The sequence below is a fragment of the Bufo gargarizans genome, chromosome 3, assembly GCF_014858855.1.
Source record: "Bufo gargarizans isolate SCDJY-AF-19 chromosome 3, ASM1485885v1, whole genome shotgun sequence".
NCBI classification, from domain to species: Eukaryota; Metazoa; Chordata; class Amphibia; order Anura; family Bufonidae; genus Bufo; species Bufo gargarizans.
Genome location: NC_058082.1, coordinates 205,682,727 through 205,707,270, shown reverse-complemented (window position 1 = coordinate 205,707,270; position 24,544 = coordinate 205,682,727). Strand labels below are relative to the sequence as shown.

At 42.2% G+C, this 24,544-nt stretch overlaps 1 protein-coding gene across 1 annotated transcript in view; it reads left to right on the top strand.

Moving 5' to 3' along the window:
* The window catches only part of CRACDL (CRACD like), a 132,401-nt gene that overhangs the window by 75,111 nt on the left and 32,746 nt on the right, over window positions 1-24,544 (top strand). Inside the window, exons 4-8 of the mRNA XM_044288065.1 lie at window positions 2,029-2,164; window positions 7,358-7,507; window positions 9,033-9,104; window positions 11,925-12,149; window positions 14,602-16,003. Of these exons, the coding sequence (XP_044144000.1) occupies window positions 2,029-2,164; window positions 7,358-7,507; window positions 9,033-9,104; window positions 11,925-12,149; window positions 14,602-16,003 (1,985 nt within the window). The remainder of the gene's footprint in view (window positions 1-2,028; window positions 2,165-7,357; window positions 7,508-9,032; window positions 9,105-11,924; window positions 12,150-14,601; window positions 16,004-24,544) is intronic.

Genomic DNA, 24,544 nt, shown 5'->3' with positions numbered 1-24,544 from the left:
CAAAATAATAGCAAAGACAGGTGCACTCTGCGGTCTTACTAAACCCTCAAACTGATTTTAAAATTGAGAGATTAGCCAACATGTCCTACGGTGTAGGACATGTCTGAGCCCGAGCACCACGCCAAGGTTTCTCAAGTAGCTCTAGGACCTAACACTCTCCTACCTGTGCCATATGGGCAATACCAGGAGCCGGTGGGCAAATTACAGGAGCATGAGGCCGACTCACAAACAACTCACCAGTTACCTCCAGCATGTAACTCCTGCAGACTCCTCCCATTGCTAGCATGGTTACATGCTGGAGGTAACTGGTGAGTTGTCTGTGAGTCGGCCTCATGCTCCTGTAATTTGCCCACTGGCTCCTGGTATTGCCCATATGGCACAGGTAGGTGAGTGTTAGGTCCCCGAGCTACTTGAGAAACCTTGGCACGGTGCTCGGGCTCAAACATGTCCTACACCGTAGGATATGTTGGCTAATCTCTCAATTTTAAAATCAGTTTGAGGGTTTAGTAAGACCGCAGAGTGCACCTGTATTTGCTATTATTTTGTTATATTGCTATATTGATTATCATATCCACATAATTGCTATCTTGTGTAGGATGTCTATTGTGGTACTTGTGGTTCGCTGCGGGCATCCTCCACTGTATGCATCTTTGCTGGGGATTGTCATTAGCAACGGGCCACAAGTGCAGGATTTGCTCTCCTATATATATGCACGACTGCATGTGGGTTTGAGCACTTTCTGCTTGCTTAATACCACGCCATTCTTTTCAGTTTGTATTCCTAATGGATCAAGCCAAACCTTGATGGATCAGATGAATGGAAGCCATGCTGCCGGTCTGAACAGAGCCTTAGATAAGGCTTTTTGATCTGAACATCTCTCTGATTATTCCTGTTTCCTTTCTCGTGTTCATGACCATCAGCAACTTCTTGCTGAGCATTGTCAAAATGACCCATTTATCTGTAAAGAAATCTTCTGGATCTTGTCATGTGTAGCAGAGAATTTTTTTAGGTTGATCATGATACCACTGATGTTGTCATGAAACAGAGCAAGCGTGACATCCAAGATCCTAAGTTTTCAAGGTTTTGTAGGTGGGAGATTTATAAAGTTGATCATTTCACATTAAAGTAGCACTCCCACAAAAAAGTATACTTTTTGACCTGTTAGGCTACTTTCACACTAGCGCTTGAACGGATCCGTTCTGAACGGATCCGATCATATTAATGCAGACGGAGGCTCCGTTCAGTACGGATCCGTCTGCATTAATAACTTAAAGAAATAACTTAAAAAAATTTCTAAGTGCGCAAGATGCCTGAGCGGATCCGTTCAGACTTTCAATGTAAAGTCAATGGGGGACGGATCCGCTTGAAGATTGAGCCATATGTTGACCTCTTCAAGCGGATCCGTTCCCATTGACTTACATTGTCGCCGCCAGACTGATGCAGTCTGAGCGGATCCGCTCCATTCAGACTGCATCAGGGCTGGACGGAGGCGTTCGGGTCCGCTCGTGAGCTCCTTCAAACGGAGCTCACGAGCGGACCGACGAACGCTAGTGTGAAACTAGCCTTAGAAAGGTACATGATGCAAACTGTAGTGAAGATAATCTTTCTACCAATGACTGTATTTGTGAGTTATAACCTCCCTTCTGATTCTAAGTTGTGTCATGTTACCAGCACTCTGATCTCCAACTAACACAGGACAGGAAATCAGTTACTTCTCAATTCATTGACATTGAGGTTTCCATGGGAATACATAGAAAAACTGTCCACACATAAGATGCTTTGTCAGTTGTAGAGACAGAGTGTTGGTCACATGACACAGCTAAGGATCAGAAGGGAGGAGATAACTCAGAAATACAGTCTCTGGTAAGATTTCCTTTACTACAGTTTACATCATGTATCTTTCTAACAGGGCAACGAACAACATGTTTTGTGGGAGTGCTTCATTAAGTACACTACAGATCTTTCTAGATTTGATCTTATGATGAACATTTCTCTTATAAACTCTGTGTATTGGGCTTGTCATTATAGGGCCACAGCTGGCATGTTGGGAAGCAGAGCTGTGTCACATGACAGCATCTTTATTCCTGAAGTTGCACAAGAGACAGCTCGACCAATACGTGTCTTCTCACAAGAGAATGTGTCCGACCGCATTAAAGCCTTGCAGGTATTGTCTGAAGATATTACTATACGTGCCTCAGGGCACATAACATCATACTGTACAACCCTTTTACAGAAATTTATCAGAAGCTTTCCAATATCCTATAAGCGGAAGGCTGCATGAAATACATTTTTTGGGTAATATCATGAACTATACTAGTTCCACATTCTATCTCCTTAGACTAGAAACATTTACAGCACAAACTGAATTAAGGAGATGGGGGATGAACTTGGAACTTCTGCTTCTAATGTATATAAAGTAACAACACAATCTCATTAACCGTTTTTATCTGTAGTGCTTTGCAGTGGCACCTCTGGCCTGTCATAGCGTACTTATCTAAGTACATGGGTCCAGAATTAGACTTACCACTCATTCCTCATGGAATGTGATTCATTCCTTGCTTCTGTTTTCTTTCCTATGTATTACTTTAAAGCCGTACTTATGGAGGCTTTGATTTACAACCCCAATGCCCAAAAAGTTGGGACGCTGTGTAAAACAATGATTTGCAAATCTCTTAGACCCATATTTTATTCACAATAGATCAAAGAACACATATCAGATGTTGAAAGTGAGACATTTTATTATTTCATGAAAATGTTTTACTTATTTAGGACTTGATGGAAGAAACGTATGTCAAAAAAATTGGGCCAGGGCCAGGTCTACCATTGTGTAGCATCCCCTCTTCTTTTAACAGTCTGTTAATTTCTGGGAAATGAGGAGACCAGTTGCTGGAGTTGTGGGAGATTGTCCCATTCTTGTCTGATATAGGATTGTAGCTGCTCAACAGTGCTGGGTCTTCTTTGCTGGATGTTTCATTTCATGATGCAACAAATGTTTTCTATTGGTGATAAGTGTCTGTGGTTCCCAAAAAATAGTTTACATTTTGATCAATCTAACCACAGAACAGTGTATCATTTTGCCTCAGAGAAGATGGCGGCATTTCTGGATTGTGTTGACATGATACAGTGTTAACGTACAATTGTGGATTGCGTGGTGAACTGATTTCTGGAAGTATCCCCGAGCCCACGCAGTGATTTCCAGTACAGAATCATCCCTGTTTTTAATGCAGTGCCGCCTTAGGGCCCATAGATAATGATCATCCAATATTGACCATCTGCCTTGTCCCTTGCGCACATGGATTTCTTCAGATTCTCCGATTCTTCTGATTATATCATGTACTGTAGATGGTGGGATATTCCAAGTCTTCTAAATTTTGCATTGAAGATCATTTAAAAAAATAAATTGTTGCACAATTTTTGGATGCAGGTTTTTGCAGATTGGTAAACCTCTGACCATGTGTGCTTCTGAGATACTCTGCCTCTCTAACATGCTCTTTTTTACCCAGTCATGTGACTTAGTAGCAAATTGTTTTTTTATTAGTGCCACTTACTATTCCAGCCTTTTGTTACCCATGTGTCAACTTTTTTTAAAAGTGTTGCTGCCTTCAAGTTCTATTAGTTTTTTTTTTCCATTAAATGGTAAAATGTCTCACTTTTAACATTTGATATGTGTTCTATGGTCTACTGTGATTTAAATATGGGTCTGTGACATTTGCAAATCATTTCATTGTGTTTTTATTTACACTTCACACAGTAAAAGCAGAAAAATGTGGTGGCTCACCTGGTATTGCAATATGTAAGGTGCTCTAGGTCTAGGCTGACTCACCCAGTCAGAAGGAATAATATGCAAGTAAAAATATAGACCGGAACTCTGATATGAGGAAACAGTGGAAATTTATTGAGGCTAAAATAGGGCAAAAAAATGGGTTTCACCATATCAATAACAAAAATAAAATAAAATAACAGTAGAAAACTTGCAAGCACTTGAAGGAAATTTGTAGTTGAGAATTGGAGGGCCGCTGGAAAAGGATGGTCCCACCAATTCTCAACTACAAATTTCCTTCAAGTGCTCACATTTTTTTGGAATTAGGGTTGTAGATCACAGCACACTGCTAATTTTCTTAATATTACACCTTTGGAGAATTATAGATACTACTATTATATTTGTGTGTTACCTTTTTAATCTATACCAGTACAATGGTGCAAGAGCAATTGTCTCACAAAGACAAACCTTATTTAAAGTGATGCAGTTGCTCCTCTTATCAGTTCAGGTCTGGTTCTCTTATCCACGAGCACTAATTTGTTATCACAGGAGAAAACTATGTATTGGGAGACAACCCCTTTAATTCAGATTCCAGATGGCTTACCAGGTAGCCTATAAACAAGCACATGCTAGTTTCTGACAACCAATGTCAGCTGCTTCATAGACAGAATACAGACTCCCATAAAATAAACTACATTCTTCTGTACTGTATCAAAACACTGAAATAATTTCTGTAATAAGTAAATATATACTGTAAGTAAATATGGTGACTTAGCATGTTTCTTAAACTGACATGTCTGCTTTAGTAACTACAGTGTGGCCCACAAAACATTAGCCTGCCTTAAAGGATAACTGTCATATTTTCATTAAAAAAAAATCTATTTTAGCATATGTTACTGCTGCAGCAGCATTATGCATAAAGCAATATTTAGTTTCTTCACTTACCACTGTTTTCCTTGAGTTTTCCCTTAGTTACGGCTGTTTTGAATCCTACATTATGAGGATCTTCTCAAGATGGCTCCTCTGCCAGTTCTCTGAGGCCAAAACTGATTCCCTCAGGTCACATACAAACTTGCTGTAGCAAGCAGCTTTCTGCCAGCCAATCAGATTAGATTACTGAGAGACACGCCTCCTCACTCTGAAGCCTAATGCAGGCATGCAGTGTGAAGGACTGCCCCTCTGTCTTCCTAGCCAGAGACAGATGAGCCATAGCAACGGTCTTTTAAGGGAGCAGTGGAAAGGGACAGAAGTCATTAATGAAAGCTGTTATTATGAGGTAATTACAGATCTTTTGGCAATCCTTGACAGACTAACTCAGGTATACATGCCTAGCTCTAATAAACTAGCAAATAAATAAAAAATATGACAGTTATCCTTTCTATATCTCCAAATCAAACTGCCTAATAGTAAATCAGTCTTAGTTGTCCATAGCAACCAATCAGAGCCAAACTTACAATTTTTCAGAGCCCTGTAGGAACTCAAAGCTGATCTTTGATTGGTTGCTATGGCCAACTAAGACTGATTTATTATTCAGTTTTATAAAAATGTTCTATTGTGTCAGAAAGATGCTGTTCCCCCTGGAACAGCGATTAATGATTGTGGAAGTCTATATGGAAGACAAGGACACAGGAACAAAACCACCAGCTAAACGTATTCAGAGTCTGGTTCAAAAATGGCATCAAACTGGCTCTGCTGCAGACATGAAGAAACCGAGGCCTCCATCAATCAGGATACCTGAAGATCCCCATTTAACTCATGAAACACCACTTCACAACCAGAAAGTTGGCATTTGGTGCTCAGTGTCCGTAACACAAATGGTGGGCCCAATTTTCTTAGAGTCAGATGTGAGTACCGCAATTTACCTGGACATCTTTGAACAGTTTTAAAACCAGAAGAAAAAATGTCCTGCTTTTTCCAACAAGATGAGGCAACATGCCGCACCTCACGGAACTCACTGGCACTGGTCTATGAACTGTGTACCGAGGAGCGTGAGCAAGTGGTTGCGGCCACCACATTCCCCAGACTTGTCCACATGCGATTTTTATATGTGGGGAAATTTAAAACATAGTGTCCGCTAACAATCCACATTCCCTGGATGAACTCAAGGAAAACATCACAGACACTGTCCGCAGCATCACAAGCAATATCAGCCAGCATAATCCGACGTGCCCAAAGATGCATAGACATGAACGGGGATCACTTTCAGCATCTTTTGTAAATTGTGGGTAATTTAAAAAAACAATCCACTTGCTCGTTTATCTTGTCATACTATCGCTGGAGACGGGCTACTTTTTCATGGACCACCCTGTACTTGCATTCCCTTGTACATTGAACATTTTTTCTTAGAACTTGATTGGCCATTTCTTTAGCATTTCTTCTAAAAGTTCTGAATCAATTTCTAGCAGTCTGCAATGACAGTCTAGATGGCTATTACCAGTTGGGGCGGTGTCGTAGTCAATTACTGGGAGCGCTGTGTTCCTGGGACCGAACGATTCCCCCATGACGAGGAATTTGTTTAGTTGCTATGGCGGCCTCAGGCCTTCTGAAAGCTCCAAAATCACTTCAAAGAGGACCTTTCATCAGGCTAGCTCTAGTCTAATTATTATCCTACCTTATAGGGTGGCCCCCACTGATGTCATGGCACTTATTTTTTTTCTAAAGCGCATCCAATCAGAGCGCCCTGCTCTTAGCCAGGGAAAATGAGCTCAAGTTCTTGCAAGAATCGCTTTGGATGTCTACACGCTCAAGTTCTCGCGAGAACTTGAGCTCATTCTGCCGGGCTAAGAGCTAGGCGCTCTGATTGGATGCACTCACAGCCAGGGAGAAGATAACCACTCCCAGGGAAAATACAAGTCTTTTCCTAGTATAACCGTGTCGCCTCATTATAATATAAGGTGCCGAAATATATGGGGCCAACAGCTGACGAACGGTGGGTTTTTTAGAAAAAAAAAAGTGCCTTGGCATCAGTGGGGGCCGCCCTATGAGGTAGGATAATAATTATTAGACTACAGCTAGCCTGATGACAGGTCCTCTTCAAGTCGCCAAACAATTGAATAGAAAGTGATCTCAAACACTGGTCATAAACACCATCAAATTTTGTCAATGAAAAATACAGATTGCCACACAAAAAAAGAAGCCCCGACACAGTGTGGGGTCAGAATATGGTGATGCAAAGAAAAAAAAAGTTTTTATTTTTTTTCAACACAAGAAAAACTTAAAAATTGCTCTTGCTGGGTCAGTGTTAGTCGTGCTGACACTGACCCAGAGAATGAAAGGCACAAATCAGTTATACCACATAGGGATGGCAGAATTGCTTTTTTTTAAGTTTTTTTTCCGGTTCCACCCCAATTTTTCCAGCTTCCCACTACATCCTATGCAATATTAAATAGTGACATTAGAAAGTACAACTGGCATCATAAAGAACAAACCCACATATGGGAATGGGAAAATCAAAAAGTTATGGCTCAGGGAAGGTCAGGAGTAACAAAAACAAACAAAAAGGGAAAAAACAAAAATCACTGCGTCGAGAAGGGGTTAACAAACAGCATGTTTTAATGTTACTAAAGTTACTAAAACACCTACATGTTTCAATTGCAGTTAAAACTCCAGTCCAATATCAAAGTTGGGCCACCTCCATTTGGACTCCTTAGTAAGCGATCTGATGATGCTGGGACCAGTTCTGAAGATGATGGACTGCCACGCAGCCCTCCAGAAATGTCACTTACACATGATGCTGTTAAAACCAAGGCAAGTGTATAATCAGATATTCTATAAAAAAGTTCCTGATATGTGCATTAGGTCATTTGAAACTGTTGCGCAAGTGTATAACTGAGATCCATTGTGATTCAGTGGCTTTCTGCATGATCTGGAATGCGTGATACTGGCAATGCTGCAAGCAGCAGGAACAAAGCTGGATATTGTGTGGACATTACTAACTCTACAGCATGAGGCACTGCATGGTTAAAGTCCTAAAGTCCTCTGGAGAATTGTAGGCATGCGAGTATTCATCAAGAGTAATCTGGTGTACTCTGATATTTTTTTTTTGCTATTTATATACACTAGAAAAAATTCCACTATTTACGATCTTAATGGAGAAAGAGAGCTTTGCAGCTCTAATGAAATGCCTACTGTAAGAGTAATGTAGTATACTCTGCATCATACATGCATTTATTACCCAGCCTTGCTACATAAGGACCTTTGTTATCCGCCAGCACTCAAAAGATAATAATTTATCTGTATAAAACTGTACAAAAGAGGACGAATGTGCTCTGATTTTCATTTGAAGAAAATATAGTCCCTTGAACCCCATGGCTTTGTTTATCCATAACAATATTTGATTATTGTGTATCTGTCCTTATGTATAAAAGGGACACATTTTTGACAGTTTTTATTTTAATTTCAGCAATACTATGCTATTGAAAATTTCAGTGTTCAATAGTCATACCTTAAAGGGGTTGTCTGGGTTCAGAGCTGAACCTGGACATACCTCCATTTTCACCCAGGCAGCCCCCCTGACATGAGCATCGGAGCAGTTCATGCTCCGATGCTCTCCTTTGCCCTGCGCTAAATTGCACAGGGCAAAGGCATTTTTCTGAGTTCCGGTGACGTACCGGGGCTCTCTATGGGGCTGACAGGAAGCCCGGTGACGTCACCGGCACTGATGGGCGGGATTTGGCTCTGCCCTAGCCAGTAAAACGGCTAGGGCAGAGCTAAAGCCCGCCCCTCAGAGCCGGTGACGCCACCGAACACACCGCTGGGCGGAAGTTACCGCCCGGCAGTGTGTTATTGAAAACACAAGAGCCTGTGCCCTGAGCGATCTAGCGCAGGGCACGGGAGCGCATCGGAGCATGAGATGCTCCGATGCTAGGCTCAGGGGGGCTGCCGGGGTGAAAATAAGGGTATGTCCGGGTTAAGCTCTGAACCCGGACAACCCCTTTAAGGTTAACACGAGCTGACCAAAGCTATTAACACCTTCTATGCTTAATTAAAACATCTGGGAAGGTTTAATAAATAGAAAATGCTTTTCTAATTTTCTGGAGTGCGTCTTATAGTCATGTGTGTCTTATAGTCCAAAAATACTACATTTAATATAATTCACTCTCATCCTCATTTCTTCTGGACAGTGGTCACAGAAAGGGATAGGGCTCATTGATAGAACGCCCGTGGTCCAATCCCTTGGAAATGTGAAATTGTCATGTTATTGGCAGAGCAGTGTCGGTGAAGGCGAACATTATTATTCCTGTTCATTTTTTCTGTTTTAATTTTGTTTCAGTTTTCTGACATCCATAGACATCATCACAGCACACTGAGCTTAGCTGGAACAGGCAGTGAGGAAGATGAACAGGTAGGTGATTATTACATGCTTTTTCACAAGGAGCAAATCAATTTGACACCATATGAATGAATCAGCCATTTGCTTCTATTCTTTACCCTCCACTTGACAGAAACAATTTGCCCAAAAGCAAATCGTCGATTGGATATTATGTATTTAGAGCTGCTTGCTTAGAAAGAAGCCTCATGTTTTACTATTTTGATTTATCGTTGCATGAGGTTTTGCTTATATTTTCAAAGAATAGAAACCAAAAAAATAAATTCCCCAGTGTTGCTCTAGCACCATTGGCAAAATGTAGGTCCATTCATTTTTCCTATATCCGGTAATGTCACAGAAAACAAGGACAAATTGTGGTGACAACAGCCTTCTCCTCTCTGTGAATAAAATCACATAGATGAGCAGTCAAATGGAAATATTTATCTTTTTTGCTCTCCTTTACCAGCTACAGTGCTCCTTCTTCATTCCTTCTCTAGCCAAGATGAAAATGTATGTCCGTTTCTGGTTTCCACACCAGAACATACATTTTTGTCTTGCTGATCCCATGGGTGCTGTTAGTGCGCCCTGAGATCAGCATCAGGAGTGGTGCTGTATTATGCATCCCTTCTTCAAATACTGGAATTGGGGATAACTCAGATTCTGTCAGTTTTACCCCTTAGAGGCTGCCAGAGGTAGGGTCTAATAAGCTGCCTGCTGGTATACTACTAGACAGGAATAATACACTGCAGTACAGAAGTATTGCAGTGTATTATAGAAGCGATTAAGTTCCTTAGTGTTCTAATCTACTAGTGGGACTGAAAAAAACCCCATAAATAAATGTTTTGAAAAATAAAAAGAAGAAAAATAATAAAAAAGTTCAAAAAAGATTTTCCCCAGTAAAAATAAGGTTACTTATGTCATAAAATAAAGATTACATATACCTAATCTTTAGTATCACTTCTCCGTAACAACCCAAACTATGAAATTATCTTGTTATTTAACCCACTTGGCCAATTTTCATTATTGCATTTGTGTTTTTTTCCTCCTCACCTTCCAAGAGCCATAACTTTTTTACATTTTACATTCAAATTGTCATATGAGGGCTAATTTATTTGCTGGATATGTTAATTTTTTTTAAAGGCACCATTTAGTTTACCATAGCTTGTATTGGAAAATGGTAAGAAAATTCTTTGTTGGGTGTGAATGAAAAAAAAAAACGCATTTTTGGGGGGTTTTGTTTCGTGTTTACGGCATTCACTGTGCGCTAAAAATTGCATGACATCCTTAATCTGTGGGTTGGTACAATTACGTTGATACCAAATATATTTAGTTTCCATTATGTTTTATGACTTTAAAATAAAAATCTTAATAATGTTTTCTTTGCATTGCCATATTATGACAGGCGTAACTTTTTTTATTTTTCCATCTACAGAGCTGTGTAGGGGCTCATTTTTTAGGTGTGAGCTGTAGTTTTCATTGGTACCATTTTGGAGAGACTTGAACATGTGATCTTCTGATCGTTTGTAACTTAGACTGCAATAGAATACTATTGCAGCCTATGGGGTTCTGACACAGACAGCCTGTCAGGCCATGCTTCAAGGCTCAGCTTCGCAAGCAGCTCGCTATGACAGCGGTGGGAGCCTTCACAAGGCCCCAGGTTGTCATAGCAGCTGAGCAGAGCCACTCGATTTCGTCCTTGGAGGCTTTGATCCGAGGGCAGAGAAAACCTCCTTCTTCTGTCTAACCCCACAAATGCCATGGTTGCTATTTTCAATTCCCAATCCCTGCTGGAGGGTTCCTGCTGTATTATACAGCCATTATACAGCTGGCATCTGCTGTGTATGGAACAATCTCTGGACATGATCCCGCTCTATATCCCCCTTAATGCCCAAAATGGCACCACTGAAAAATACAACTAATCCCGCAAAAAATAAGCCCTCATACAGGTACATCAACAGAAAAATTAAAAAGTTACAGCTGTTGCAATGTGAGGATGCAAAAATAGAAAAAATAGCCAGGTCTTTAAGGCTCAAATTAGGCAGGTTCTTAACAGGTTAAAGGAGCAGTTTCTCTAATAGAGTTGGCAGTTCTTTGATATATGTTCTAGAACTGAGGGACTGTGGTGATCCTATGAATGCAAGCCCTTTCAGTTCGACTTCGCTTCACTTCGGAAAATGTTCTCAACAAGGTTGATCCCAACAAATTCTGAGTAAAGATGAAAAACACTGTAGCACCTTGTTTCTAGCAATTGGTAGGAGTCCAACCGCTTGAGTACCCTACATATTTCTGGGACATCAGAAGATAGCATTTTGAACATATTTAGTATGTTTTCACATCTTCATTGGAGGCTTTGTTGGAAACCTCTGTCAGAGATTCTGCTAAAAAAAAAGCCAGACCAAATAGTGCAGCATTCTGCGCTATTTTGTGTGGTAAAGTGAAACCTAACAGACCCCACTATAGTCAGTGGGTTCCTTCAGATGCTTTTGCGGTCTCTCTTCTAACTTGCACATTCGTCATTTTCATTGTTCTGTTCCTGTGATGGATAAGAAAGAACAGTGCAATATATGTGAATATGGTTTTTCAAAGACACATTCATACGTAGGAGATTTTTCTGCAGAGGCTTCCAGAAGATGCTACCACAACATGATGAGTTTTTTGTCTTTGACCCTTTTTCAGTGTGCAAAGGCTCAGCAAATACATTTTAAAATCCACTCAAAATATACTTTGTCTGATTTCACAGGAGTTAAAAATGATCTAAAGCTTTGTAAGAAATTACCTATTCCACTGCTGTCCCTTCCACTGCCCAAACTATTTATTTCAAATTCTAAATACATTTTTCATGGTACCCCATTTCAGATCTCATCAGAAACATCTTCAAGACTTCTATCTCCAAATGAAAATGAGCTTCAAGAATCTCACAAAAGATATCTGGAGAAAAGAGACAGCACCAGCCTGTCACCTTCAGCCGATTTCAGCTCTCCTGCTCAGTTTTCTACATTCCTGGACAATTCTGCTGCTAGGCATAGGCTTTCGGTCAAGCCTAGAAATCAAAGGCTAAGCAAGAACAGAAGACCATCTGCTGTAATGTTCCATTTTTTTTTTTATGTTATATGTTACTCATTTTTGGTTAGTTATTAATGTCGGGACTTGGTTCAAACCAAGTATTACCATAGAGCTTTAAGGCATTCGGCTTCCTACTGCTTAGGCTACTTTCACACTAGCGTTCGGGTTTCCGTTCGTGAGCTCCGTTTGAAGGAGCTCACGAGCGGACCCGAACGCAGCCGTCCAGCCCTGATGCAGTCTGAATGGAGGCGGATCCGCTCAGACTGCATCAGTCTGGCGGCGTTCAGCCTCCGCTCCGCTCGCCTCCGCACGGACAGGCGGACAGCTGAACGCTGCTTGCAGCGTTCGGGTGTCCGCCTGGCCGTTCGGAGGCGTGCGGATCCGTGCGGATCCGTCCAGACTTTCAATGTAAGTCAATGGGGACGGATCCGTTTGAAGATGCCACAATGTGGCTCAATCTTCAAGCGGATCCGTCCCCCATTGACTTTACATTGAAAGTCTGGACGGATCCGTCCCAGGCTATTTTCACACTTAGCTTTTTTTTGCTAATATAATGCAGACAGATCCGTTCTGAACGGAGCCTCCGTCTGCATTATTATGAGCGGATCCGTTCAGAACGGATCCGCCCGAACGCTAGTGTGAAAGTAGCCTTACCGTGAAAAAAAACATACTGCTATAAGGCCTCGTTCACACTTCAGTGTTTGGTCAGTGATTTCCATCAGTGATTTGTGAGCCAAAACCAGGTGCAGCTCTAAACATAAAACAGGAGCAGATCTTTCCCTTCTACCTAATGTCTATGGAGGCTCCACTTCTGGTTTTGGCTCACAAATCACTGATGGAAATCACTGACCAAACACTGAAGTGTGAACTAGGCCTAAGAGGCTGCAACTGTATGTTTATACATTTGGATTATGTTGCCATTGACTTTTCTTTTCTTTTTTTACTGATTTGGTAGGACAGAAAAGTGTAACCTGCTAAGTTTTTCTGTCCTGGCTAAAAAGAGTATCCAGATATACGGTATACTTTGTTTTTTACATTATAATCATTGGCAGCGCATTCTAATTGCATATACATACAGTCGCTTCCTGTTGTAGCAGTCAACTTTTTTTTTGCAGAAAGCAGTAGAAACATGCATCAACTGTATATTAGAAACAAGATGTAGAAGAAAGATACCATGGCCCATGTTATAACCTGTAATGATGCAGTTCCTTAATACAGTTATGGTCCCTTTACACAGTATTATTGGGCATATTATCAGGAACATATGTTCATATAATTGCTTGTGCCTAAAACTTGGCCTTTGCAAATGTAGCATGTAAAGGTGCCATCTATCGTTTATGCGGACACCAACATTATCATTTCTAGACAGCAGATCATGCTGTGGATACAGGGGTCTACTGCCCAGAGACATTGAATATGTATGGGAATGAGGGACTCCTAGCGATCCCCTCTCCCCATACAAGTGAGGTGATTGCAGCTATCATCTCCTTTGACAACTAGGTAGCCCTGTCTACAACATGGGAAAGTTACGTTTGTAATGGCCTATCTTTAGTGCAATTCAAAATTTTATAAGTGATTGCAGTGATAATTATCCACACCTAAAAGGGTTGTCCGGGTTCAGAGCTAAACCCGGACATACCCATATTTTCACCCAGGCAGCACCTCTGATGTTAGCATCGGAGCATCTCATGCTCCAATGCGCTCCATTACCATGTGCTAGATCGCGCAGGGCAAGGGCTCTTTTGTTTACAATCACACACTGCCGGGCAGAAGCTTCCACCCGGCAGTGTGTTTGGTGACTTCACCGGCTCTGATGGGCGTGCTTTAGCGCTGCCCTAGCCGTTTTACTGGCTAGGGCAGCGCTAAAGCTCACCCATCGGTGCCGGTGACGTCAACAGGCTTCCTGGCAGCCCCATAGAGAGCCCAGTTCTTCACCGAAACTACAGAAAATGCTTTTGCCCTGCGCGATTTAGCTCAGGGCAAAGGAGAGCATGAACTGCTCTGATGCTCAAGTCAAGGGGGCTGCCTGGGTAAAAATGGAAGTATGTCCGGGTTTAGCTCTGAACCCAGACAACCCCTTTAATCCAGGTAGCAATAAAACTATAGATTTACTGTTCATCTTCATCGATGAAGCGGTAATTTTTGACACCATGATCAGTAGATGCTTCTCTTTTTTAGCCCCTGTGAGGCTCATCCTGATGGAAACGTCCATCAACTCTAAACATAGAAAGCTATAGAATATTGAAGGGAATTCTTAGGTTTATACCATATGCCAACTTGATATAACAGTCTGATCAATGGAACATGGCCACTAGAATCCCAAAAAAGGGTTGGAACCACCAAGTTTGGTGACACCATTAATGGCAAAGTGGGCCATGCATATGAAGTTACTCTCAAAGTGCTTTAATTTGGTTTACTTTGTTTTTTGGCTGTTGTTTTCAACTGACATTACATTTTACTGATTTCACAGACACTACAGGAGGAGGCGTTCACTAAATTGACCTATATGGAAGAGGAAGATGTTATGCCACCCACACCAGACCAGGCTGGCTATGGTTCTATAGAACTTGATACTCCTGATACCGACAGTGCTATAAATGTAAGCTTAGAAGATAAGGAATCATCGTCAGAATTAGCAGAGGTTAATGAATCACTGAATCTCCCAGAAGCAATGCAAAGTAGTTCTCTTGAGTTGGATCATCATAACATTTCACAATCTGAAAAAGCCATAAGAGCTTCAGGTGCTGTAAATATAGAATTGGACACAAAGATAAAAGATCAGAGTGAATTGGTTAGTGGAAGGACCAGTGAAAATGTTTATAGCTTGCCTACTGTAGAGGCTTTCACTCTTTTGTCAGCTAATAATAAAAAAAATACAATCAAAGAAAACAAAGCACCAATTGATGTTAGTTTACAATCACATGTAGAGGAGAAAGTTGTCCATTCTTCAAGGACTACTTCTCTTGGACATTCCCAGGAATCTTTGCACAGTAGAAGAAGCCTTTTCCAGAATTCATTGTCTGAAAAACGCTTGAATTACCTAGATCAAGGTCTGTCTGATAAGGAAAACCATCAACAGTTTGGAGATAAAAAAGTTGAAAAGTCACCCACAGAAACTGTTACACAAAGAAAGTTTTCTGTATCATCAGCTTGGGAGAGGCCTAGGACTGGCAGCTTTTCACTGAAAGCAAATGTTGAGAATGAGGCTCATAAAACCACAAAGTTATCTCTCCTAAAACCAGGTGTGTCTAAAACAGAGTTCTTGAAAGAAGAGCCCAAAGTTGCTGCAGCCAACACTGAAAATAAGCCCATTAGTAGGAAGACTGAGTCCTTAACTGACCCTGAGGGTATTATGCCTGCAGACAAGGCTGTCTTTAGTAATATTACCTCAAGCCAGAATGCAGTGCCAGCTGCCAGTGATTTACCTGTGGTTACAGAATCACAAGCACATTCTGAAGGCAAGAACCTATTTTTTGTGAAGTTAAGATCCACTTCCCTATCCTTAAGATACAGGGATGGCATAAACCCAGCGTCAAGCATGGTGAAGAGACACAGCGCTGAGCTTAAACAGGCAAAAAGTGCTGATTTGTCATTCTCCAAGGAGGAATTAAACACAGAAGTAGAAAACAAGGATCACAATGTTCTCAGCTCAAAAAGTGAAAATGCAAACTGTAAATCTGAGCCCATGGAAGGAACACAGGCTAAACCACCGCTGCCCAAGAAGCCTGTTTTGCAAAATATAGTTGCTGACAATGACACGAATAAAGAAGCCTCGGAAAATGGCTCCAATCAGGAAAAGAAAAGAAAATCTTTAGAGATAAAGATTGAAAAGAAATTGCCCGACAGTAGGCCCATTGTCAACAAATCATTTGGTAAGATTTTCCCTACATTTTATATGTGTGATTATCATTCTTGTTTCTGCAATGTTTAAAATAACAAACACCACAGACAAGGTTGTAACCCTCATAGTATGTTTAATACAGTATGCTGATAAGTGGGTCCAACCCATTGGCTTACTGTGGCACAGTGTTATGCAGTGTGTGTGGGACCACTGTGTCGACCAAACAGATTTGACTTGGGGCTACTTCTGAGGGCATTATCCTGGCAGTGCCCTGGTCTTGATTAAAGATCACAGCACTTGAGCTTCAGTTGAAATGCTTTTTATTTGTGCATTAGATAGACATATGGCAGTTTCGTGTTAACGTTTTCGGCACATAGGCCTTCGTCAGACTCTATGCCGCAGTTGGTAGCCAGGATAGAAGAAGGTGTTCACACCTAGTGAGATGGTGCATATAGCACTTTAGGGTTAGAGGTGTGCCCTGGTCTTCACACTTTAACCCCTATATAGGGATCTGAGCTTTGCTGTAGAGGAATCACATGGCTGCTACTACCTCTTGGAGTAGTTTCTGTTTGGATGACAGCTGACCCACAGGGGTCAAGAGACACTAATGTGGAGAACCAAGGTATCAAGCAGAACTGTAGTCAGGGACAGGCCAAGGTCAGGCTAGGCAGCAAAGGGTCAAATCCAGGAAACAGGCAGAGATCAGACAGTGAAGGGTCAAATCCAGGAAACAGGCAGAAGTCAGTACATGGGAAGATAAATGTATAACAGCATACCTTTGCAAGACTAGAACCTGTTGCTCAGTCACCATCCCATAGGGGAAGATGCATTAAGTACCCCAAGATGGCCAACCATTGGGATGTGCACGCTGGCTCTTTAAGAATCGGAGGCTGCATAAGGGTGCCCTATGGGCACAGCAAGATAGGCTTAGCCAGCAAGCAGGCCACAGACTGAGTGGAGAGACAGATCTACCTAGTATCAAGCTGAACAAAGCAGTGGCAGAAATCGGCTACTGCTGTAAAACACAATAGGCAGTTAAAGAGGTTATCCCATGATGAATGTAAAAAAAAAAAAATCTGACATTATATAGTATATGACAACCTGTTTCTAACAAATCTAGAAGCAGTCCTGTACCCCACACTCATCCACAGATCTCCCACCATTCATTGCTACAATTGCTGTGATTTATTTCAGGCTGTCAGCTCTTAGGGGACAGGTCCTTTCTCATGGGGCTTGTCCTTTCTGCTGCAGTTCTCTCCCTGTAACTGTCACAGCTAATAACAGTAGGTACAACTGGTGACAGTTGAAGGATGGAACAGAGCATGTGCATCCACATCAGCCAGACAAAGAAATAAAGAAAAGACCAAACAGCAGGTGATGCACTATAGATCTATTTTATTGAATAACTCAGTGGATATACTACATTTTTAATTAAATGTAGGTACAAAAGTATTCAGATCCAGGTGCTCGTTTGAAAAATGTAGAATATTTTTCATGGAACAACCCTTTTAATGGAAAGATACAATTGAAAGAAATGTGCCTCGCTAGCAAGAAGAGGCAGGTGCACCCTGACTGTGTATGAGGAGTCATAAGTCAAGAACCTTTCTTCCTATAATAAAAAAGCTGTTTAAAATTCAGTTCGGTCCTCTCTGACTTAGGCCTCATGCACACGGCCGTACTGTGTTTTGTGGTCCGCAAACCATCAGTGTGCGCTCCGCATTTTGCGGAATGGAATGTCTGGCCCTCAATAGACCAGTCCTATCCTTGCCCATGATATGGACAAGAATAGGACAGGTTCTATTTTTTTTGCGGGGCTGCGGAATGGATGTACGGAGGTGGACAGCACACGGAGAAACAGATGTCCCCTGACTCACCTGGGGAAGCAACCAGCAGCCATCGCATCCAAGTGGAGAAAGAGGATAGGTGGCTAAAGATGTGAGTGATTTTCTCCATTCTGTTTTATGAAACTTGTGAAAACAACCGAGCCATGCTATTTTCTCAAAACCATGTGTAATTTCAAAATGGCTGTATAGAATTCTTAAAGGGGTTGTCCGAGTTATGAAAAAAAATAATATAGCACTGAAAATCTGATGGGCAGCAATATATAACTGAGCTAAGCAAGTTTTATGCAAAAAAAAAATATATATTTCCTCATTTCCCTGATTCTTTTCTGGCCCTTTGATTACATACAATAAAACCAATCTCTACCCCTCCCCCTGCACTGCTAAGGGAGTGAATACAAGAGCTGCCCTGAGTGACATGTCTGCCTGCTGGGAGACTCTGCAGCATGTTGTATGTGTAGGACTACAAGTCCCAGCTGTATAATGACTGCTAAGGGAGTGAATACAAGAGCTGCCCTGAGTGACATGTCTGCCTGCTGGGAGACTCTGCAGCATCTTGTATGTGTAGGACTACAAGTCCCAGCTGTATAATGACACTGCTAAGGGAGTGGATACAAGAGCTGCCCTGAGTGACATGTCTGCCTGCTGGGAGACTCTGCAGCATCTTGTATGTGTAGGACTACAAGTCCCAGCTGTATAATGACTGCTAAGGGAGTGAATACAAGAGCTGCCCTGAGTGACATGTCTGCCTGCTGGGAGACTCTGCAGCATGTTGTATGTGTAGAACTACAAGTCCCAGCTGTATAATGACTGCTAAGGGAGTGACTACAAGAGCTGCCCTGAGTGACATGTCTGCCTGCTGGGAGACTCTGCAGCATGTTGTATAGAACTACAAGTCCCAGCTGTATAATGACACTGCTAAGGGAGTGAATACAAGAGCTGCCCTGAGTGACATGTCTGCCTGCTGGGAGACTCTGCAGCATGTTGTATGTGTAGAACTACAAGTCCCAGCTGTATAATGACTGCTAAGGGAGTGAATACAAGAGCTGCCCTGAGTGACATGTCTGCCTGCTGGGAGACTCTGCAGCATCTTGTATGTGTAGGACTACAAGTCCCAGCTGTATAATGACACTGCTAAGGGAGTGGATACAAGAGCTGCCCTGAGTGACATGTCTGCCTGCTGGGAGACTCTGCAGCATCTTGTATGTGTAGGACTACAAGTCCCAGCTGTATAATGACTGCTAAGGGAGTGAATACAAGAGCTGCCCTGAGTGACATGTCTGCCTGCTGGGAGACTCTGCAGCATGTTGTATGTGTAGAACTACAAGTCCCAGCTGTATAATGACTGCTAAGGGAGTGACTACAAGAGCTGCCCTGAGTGACATGTCTGCCTGCTGGGAGACTCTGCAGCATGTTGTATGTGTAGAACTACAAGTCCCAGCTGTATAATGACTGCTAAGGGAGTGAATACAAGAGCTGCCCTGAGTGACATGTCTGCCTGCTGGGAGACTCTGCAGCATGTTGTATGTGTAGAACTACAAGTCCCAGCTGTATAATGACACTGCTAAGGGAGTGAATACAAGAGCTGCCCTGAGTGACATGTCTGCCTACTGGGAGACTCTGCAGCATGTTGTATGTGTAGGACTACATGTCCCAGCTGTATAATGACACTGCTAAGGGAGTGGATACAAGTGCTGCCCTGAGTGACATGTCTGCCTGCTGCGATACTCAGCAGCATGTTGTATCTGTAGGACTACAAGTCCCAGCTGTATAATGATACTGCTAAGGGAGTGAATACAAGAGCTGCCCTGAGTGACATGTCTGCCTGCTGGGAGACTCTGCAGCATGTTGTATGTGTAGAACTACAAGTCCCAGCTGTATAATGACACTGCTAAGGGAGTGAATACAAGAGCTGCCCTGAGTGACATGTCTGCCTGCTGGGAGACTCTGCAGCATGTTGTATGTGTAGAACTACAAGTCCCAGCTGTATAATGACACTGCTAAGGGAGTGAATACAAGAGCTGCCCTGAGTGACATGTCTGCCTACTGGGAGACTCTGCAGCATGTTGTATGTGTAGGACTACATGTCCCAGCTGTATAATGACACTGCTAAGGGAGTGGATACAAGTGCTGCCCTGAGTGACATGTCTGCCTGCTGCGATACTCAGCAGCATGTTGTATGTGTAGGACTACAAGTCCCAGCTGTATAATGACATTGCTAAGGGAGTGAATACAAGTGCTGCCCTGAGTGACATGTCTGCCTGCTGGGATAGTCAGCAGCATGTTGTATGTGTAGGACTACAAGTCCCAGCTGTATAATGACACTGCTAAGGGAGTGAATACAAGAGCTGCCCTGAGTGACATGTCTGCCTGCTGGGAGACTCTGCAGCATGTTGTATGTGTAGAACTACATGTCCCACCTGCATAATGACACTGCTAATACAGACAGGATCTTCCCCCTACCTTCTTGTGCAATGCTCTCTCTAGTCTGTCAGATCCTGCGCCCAGAATTGTCACTGTTGCAGCTAGCCAGTCTGTGCAGCTGAAGGGGTTAAGAATCTTAGGAGAAAGAGAGTAGACGGCAGTGAAGGGGGGCGTGGCCAGCACAGTGACATCTTGTTTACAGGCTTGTAAACGACCTTTATCAGAGCAGGGAGAGAAGCTGACATCACAGGTCATGTGACCCTCAGTCAAATCTGAGAAACCGGCCACTGGAGATAAAGTGAGTGAATTGGAAAGCTGTTACATTTGCCCAGTTAGGAACATAGAAAGAATAAAAAAATAACTCGGATAACCCCTTTAACAACTTGCAAAAATATAACTCAAGCTTTTGACAGATAATTTTTTTTAAACTTTTTTTTTGGGTGGTGGAAGGGGTTAAAGATGAATTTGCCCCATTAGGGCTCATTCTCACAACTGAAAGGGCTCCGTGCCCATGCTGTGGACCACAAATAGCGTTCTGCAATGCACGGCCACTGGCTGTGTGCCCTCCGTGCTGCAGATGCGGACCCATTAACTTAAATTGGTTTGCAATCTGCAAGATACGGCCAAAGACAGGACATGTCCTATCTTTCGGGATGCAGAGGCACGGACCAGAAAGCCCATGGAAGTGCCTCCTCTCCACAAAAGATAGGGCCTGACCAATCTTTGACCCATATATTGCAGACCCACCGTTTGTAGTCCACAATACGGGCACAGAGACCTTATGGTCATGTGAATGAGCCCTTAGACCAGTATTGAGCAGGTGATATAATTAGTGTCCATGTATCAGGACTTACCACAGGTATTCATTCTGTGGGATATTCTCAAATCCTGACCGGTAGGTGGTTCCCGAGGACCGGAGTTGAGAAACCTTGCCTTAGGGTCCATTCACACGTCCGCAAGTCATTTTGCGGACCACACATGGCTGGCACTTTAATAGAAATCCCTTTTCTTGTTGGTGTCTGCGGAAGCACGGATGCGGAACGGAAGTGCGGATGTGGACAGCGGATGTGGAAGTGCTGTCCGCATCTTTTCCAGCCCCATTTAAAATGAATGGGTCCGGATCCGTTCCGCAACGTTGCATAACGGATCCGGATCCATTTTGCGGACATGTGAATGTACCCTTAGACTAATGAAAGAAATGATGTATCCAGCAGGGGAGAAGTGGTGGAAATATTGCTGGCCATTCCACAGATAAAAGATTTACAAGCCTCTCTTCAGAGCTGGTTGTAAGAAGAATCCATGTCTAGATATAAATTGACAGTCAAATTGTATCCGGCTCTGTGCAGACCTGTCTTTATACGTCTCCATTGTCCCTTGATTAACTGTTTCCATATTAACGAGCAATAAACACATTTTCGAGCTTGCTCAGTTATAGGGCTAAACAAGTGAAAAAATACTAAACCATAGATTGGTGTCCCTGTAGATGTAAAGGGAAGACATACAGTAAATAAACCCGGTATTCTGTATTTTTTTTCTTTTTTCTCTCTATTTTCCTTCTACGGTATTTAGTTTTTATGATCACCTGCTGTCATGGAAAAGCAGTAATGGCTGGAATGTGAACGACATAGAATAACACTCAGAAAGTCACAATTCTCCTACTGATATTCACATGTCAATGTGCATGTTATTCTTAAAGAATGGGGCTAAAGAGCAACTGTCAGACACTATTAGACTTTATATTGAACCTGTCAACAAAGCTGCAGAACGTTTCCTTATAATGACTATTTGCATTTACACTTGGTTTATGACCTTAGGTGGCAGCATTGGAAAAGTGTGCACATTTGAGTGGGTACAAATGCATTACAGTTTTATGGCAAAGCATAGGTTTACACCAGGGGTCTACCGGATATATGGGCCGCACATACAAAATATTCCAGTTGATGGGCCACGTTCATATCAAATATGATACAATACAAAGTTATTGATCATCAGTTATTTGGTTGAAAAACGGTACCGCTGGGTTTACACGAAATTCTACGAGTTTACATGACGTATTTTAATATTCAATCCTGGCAATGCTCACTGAGAAAATTGTGTGCATTCATGTGTTGGACCACTGGTGGCCCCAGAACAGGCACAAGTCATGTGCAGGGGTGGACTGGCATTTCTGGGGGCCCTAATCAAAGACATTTTTGTACATCAAAAATAATATTTACCCACCTTGACATTCTTTAGTCAGAAATTATGTATAACTATATACTAGAATATATATAACTTATACAGCTGTACATACATAATTATATACAGGAGATGCCCAGGTTATACCAGCATGGTCCATATCACTATATACAAGAAGATATATAACTTATACAGCTGTATATACAAAATTATATACAGGAGATTCCCAATTTATACCAGATGTACATATAGAATTATATACATGAGATATATAACTTATACCAGATGTACATATAGAATTATACACATGAGATATACAGGCTATACCGGCATACTCCATATCACCATATACTACAAGCTGTATAGCCTATACCAGCTTTCCATATATAACTATATACATGAGATTCCCAGGTTATACCAGCATAGTCCATATCACTATATCCAGTGCTCAGCATAAATGAGTTCACCCCAACAGATTTGTCAGAAAACCTTTAGTTTCCTTTCAGAATCAACATTTTCTATGGGATACGGTACTACAAAATACTTCCACAAACAGTGCTTCTGGTGTTTGGGATCAGGTTCGTCTCTCTCTCTCTGCGCACAAATGCATCCATGGTCAGTGACACTGAGGTGTCTTGGAGGTCGGCGCTGCTCTTGGACATCTTTACCGTCCTTTTCTTCCCCATAATAGTGAGGGGTAAGCTCATTTTAAGCTTAATGGAGCTTGCTGGCTATGGAGCTCAGGGATCAAGCGTCTTGTGCCATTGGTTTCTGGCCACGCCCCCTGAGAGATAGCTTATAAAGCGAGAGTAGACAAGACGTTCAAGGAGTTTAGAGATTCAGGGGAGGTTAGAAACAGGTCGGTATTTAGCAGCACAGGTCGGGTCAAGAGATGTTTTTTTTAGTAGTGGGGTTATAACAGAGTGTTTGAATGAGGAGAGAGGTTAATAATTGTAGTTAGGTGAGTAATGACAGCCAGGGAGTGGGACTGGAGGAAGTGTGATGGAATAGGTTCACTGCTACAGGTCGTGGGTCAAGAAGAAGAGAGAAGCTTGGAGACTTCTTCATCTGTTATAGGGTCAAAAGAGGAGAGAGCATGTGGAAGAATGGGAAGGAGGAGGATTGAAATTATTTGGGGACTGAGAGATTATTTCCCGCCGTATACTGCCAATCTTGTCTCTGAAGTAAGTGGCCATGCCATCAGCGCAGAGGTCAGTGACAGGTTCTGGAACTTAAGGGATTAGAAGGTAATGAAAAGTGTCAAGAAGTCGTTTTGTGTTATTTGAGAGTGAGGAGATAAGAGAGGTGAAGTACTTTTGTTTGGCAATGTTGAGGGATGAATTGTATGTTTTGATCATACATTTATAATGGAGAAAGTCTGCTGATATTTACGATTTTCTCCATATGCGTTCTGCACATCTGGAGCGGCGCTGTAGAAAACATGTTTCAGATGTGTGCCGTGATTGCTGTGTTCTGTGTCGGGAGGGTCAGATTGATACTGGGGCTACTTTATCTAGAGTGGTTTTGAGGGTATGGTTGTAATAATTGGCAGCCAGGTATGGACAGGGGAGGGAAGAGATTGGGGTAAGAGCTAACTGTAGAGTGTCAAATAAGTTGCTAGCAGTTAATTACGTGTAGGTTTCTATAAGTGTAAAAGTAGGATTGTCATGAGATGAGGGAAAGGTCTTAATAGTAAATGGAAAAAGATTGTGGTCAGAAAGTGGGAAGGATGAGTTACTAAAGCTAAGCAGTTACGGAAGAAAACTAGATCAACTGTATTGCCCTGTTCATGTGTGGCAGAGGAAGTAAGTTGTGATAGGCCAAGAAAGGAGGTTATAGAAAGAATGGTTATAGAAAGAAAGTGAAAGGCTGATGGGAAGATAGGATCATCAATGGGGATATTAAAATTACCCATAATAAGAGTTGCTGATTCAGAAGATAGGAAGCCAAGCTGCAAAGTGATTCAGGAATTGGTGGGGGGAGCCTGGGGGATGATAGACAGCTTCAAATCTCAGAGGGAATGGATGGAAGAGTCTGATGATGTGAACCTCAAAAGAGGGGAATGTGAGAGAGGGTACAGGGGGAATAACCTAAAACTTGCACTGTGGAGAAAGTAGTATGCCTACTCC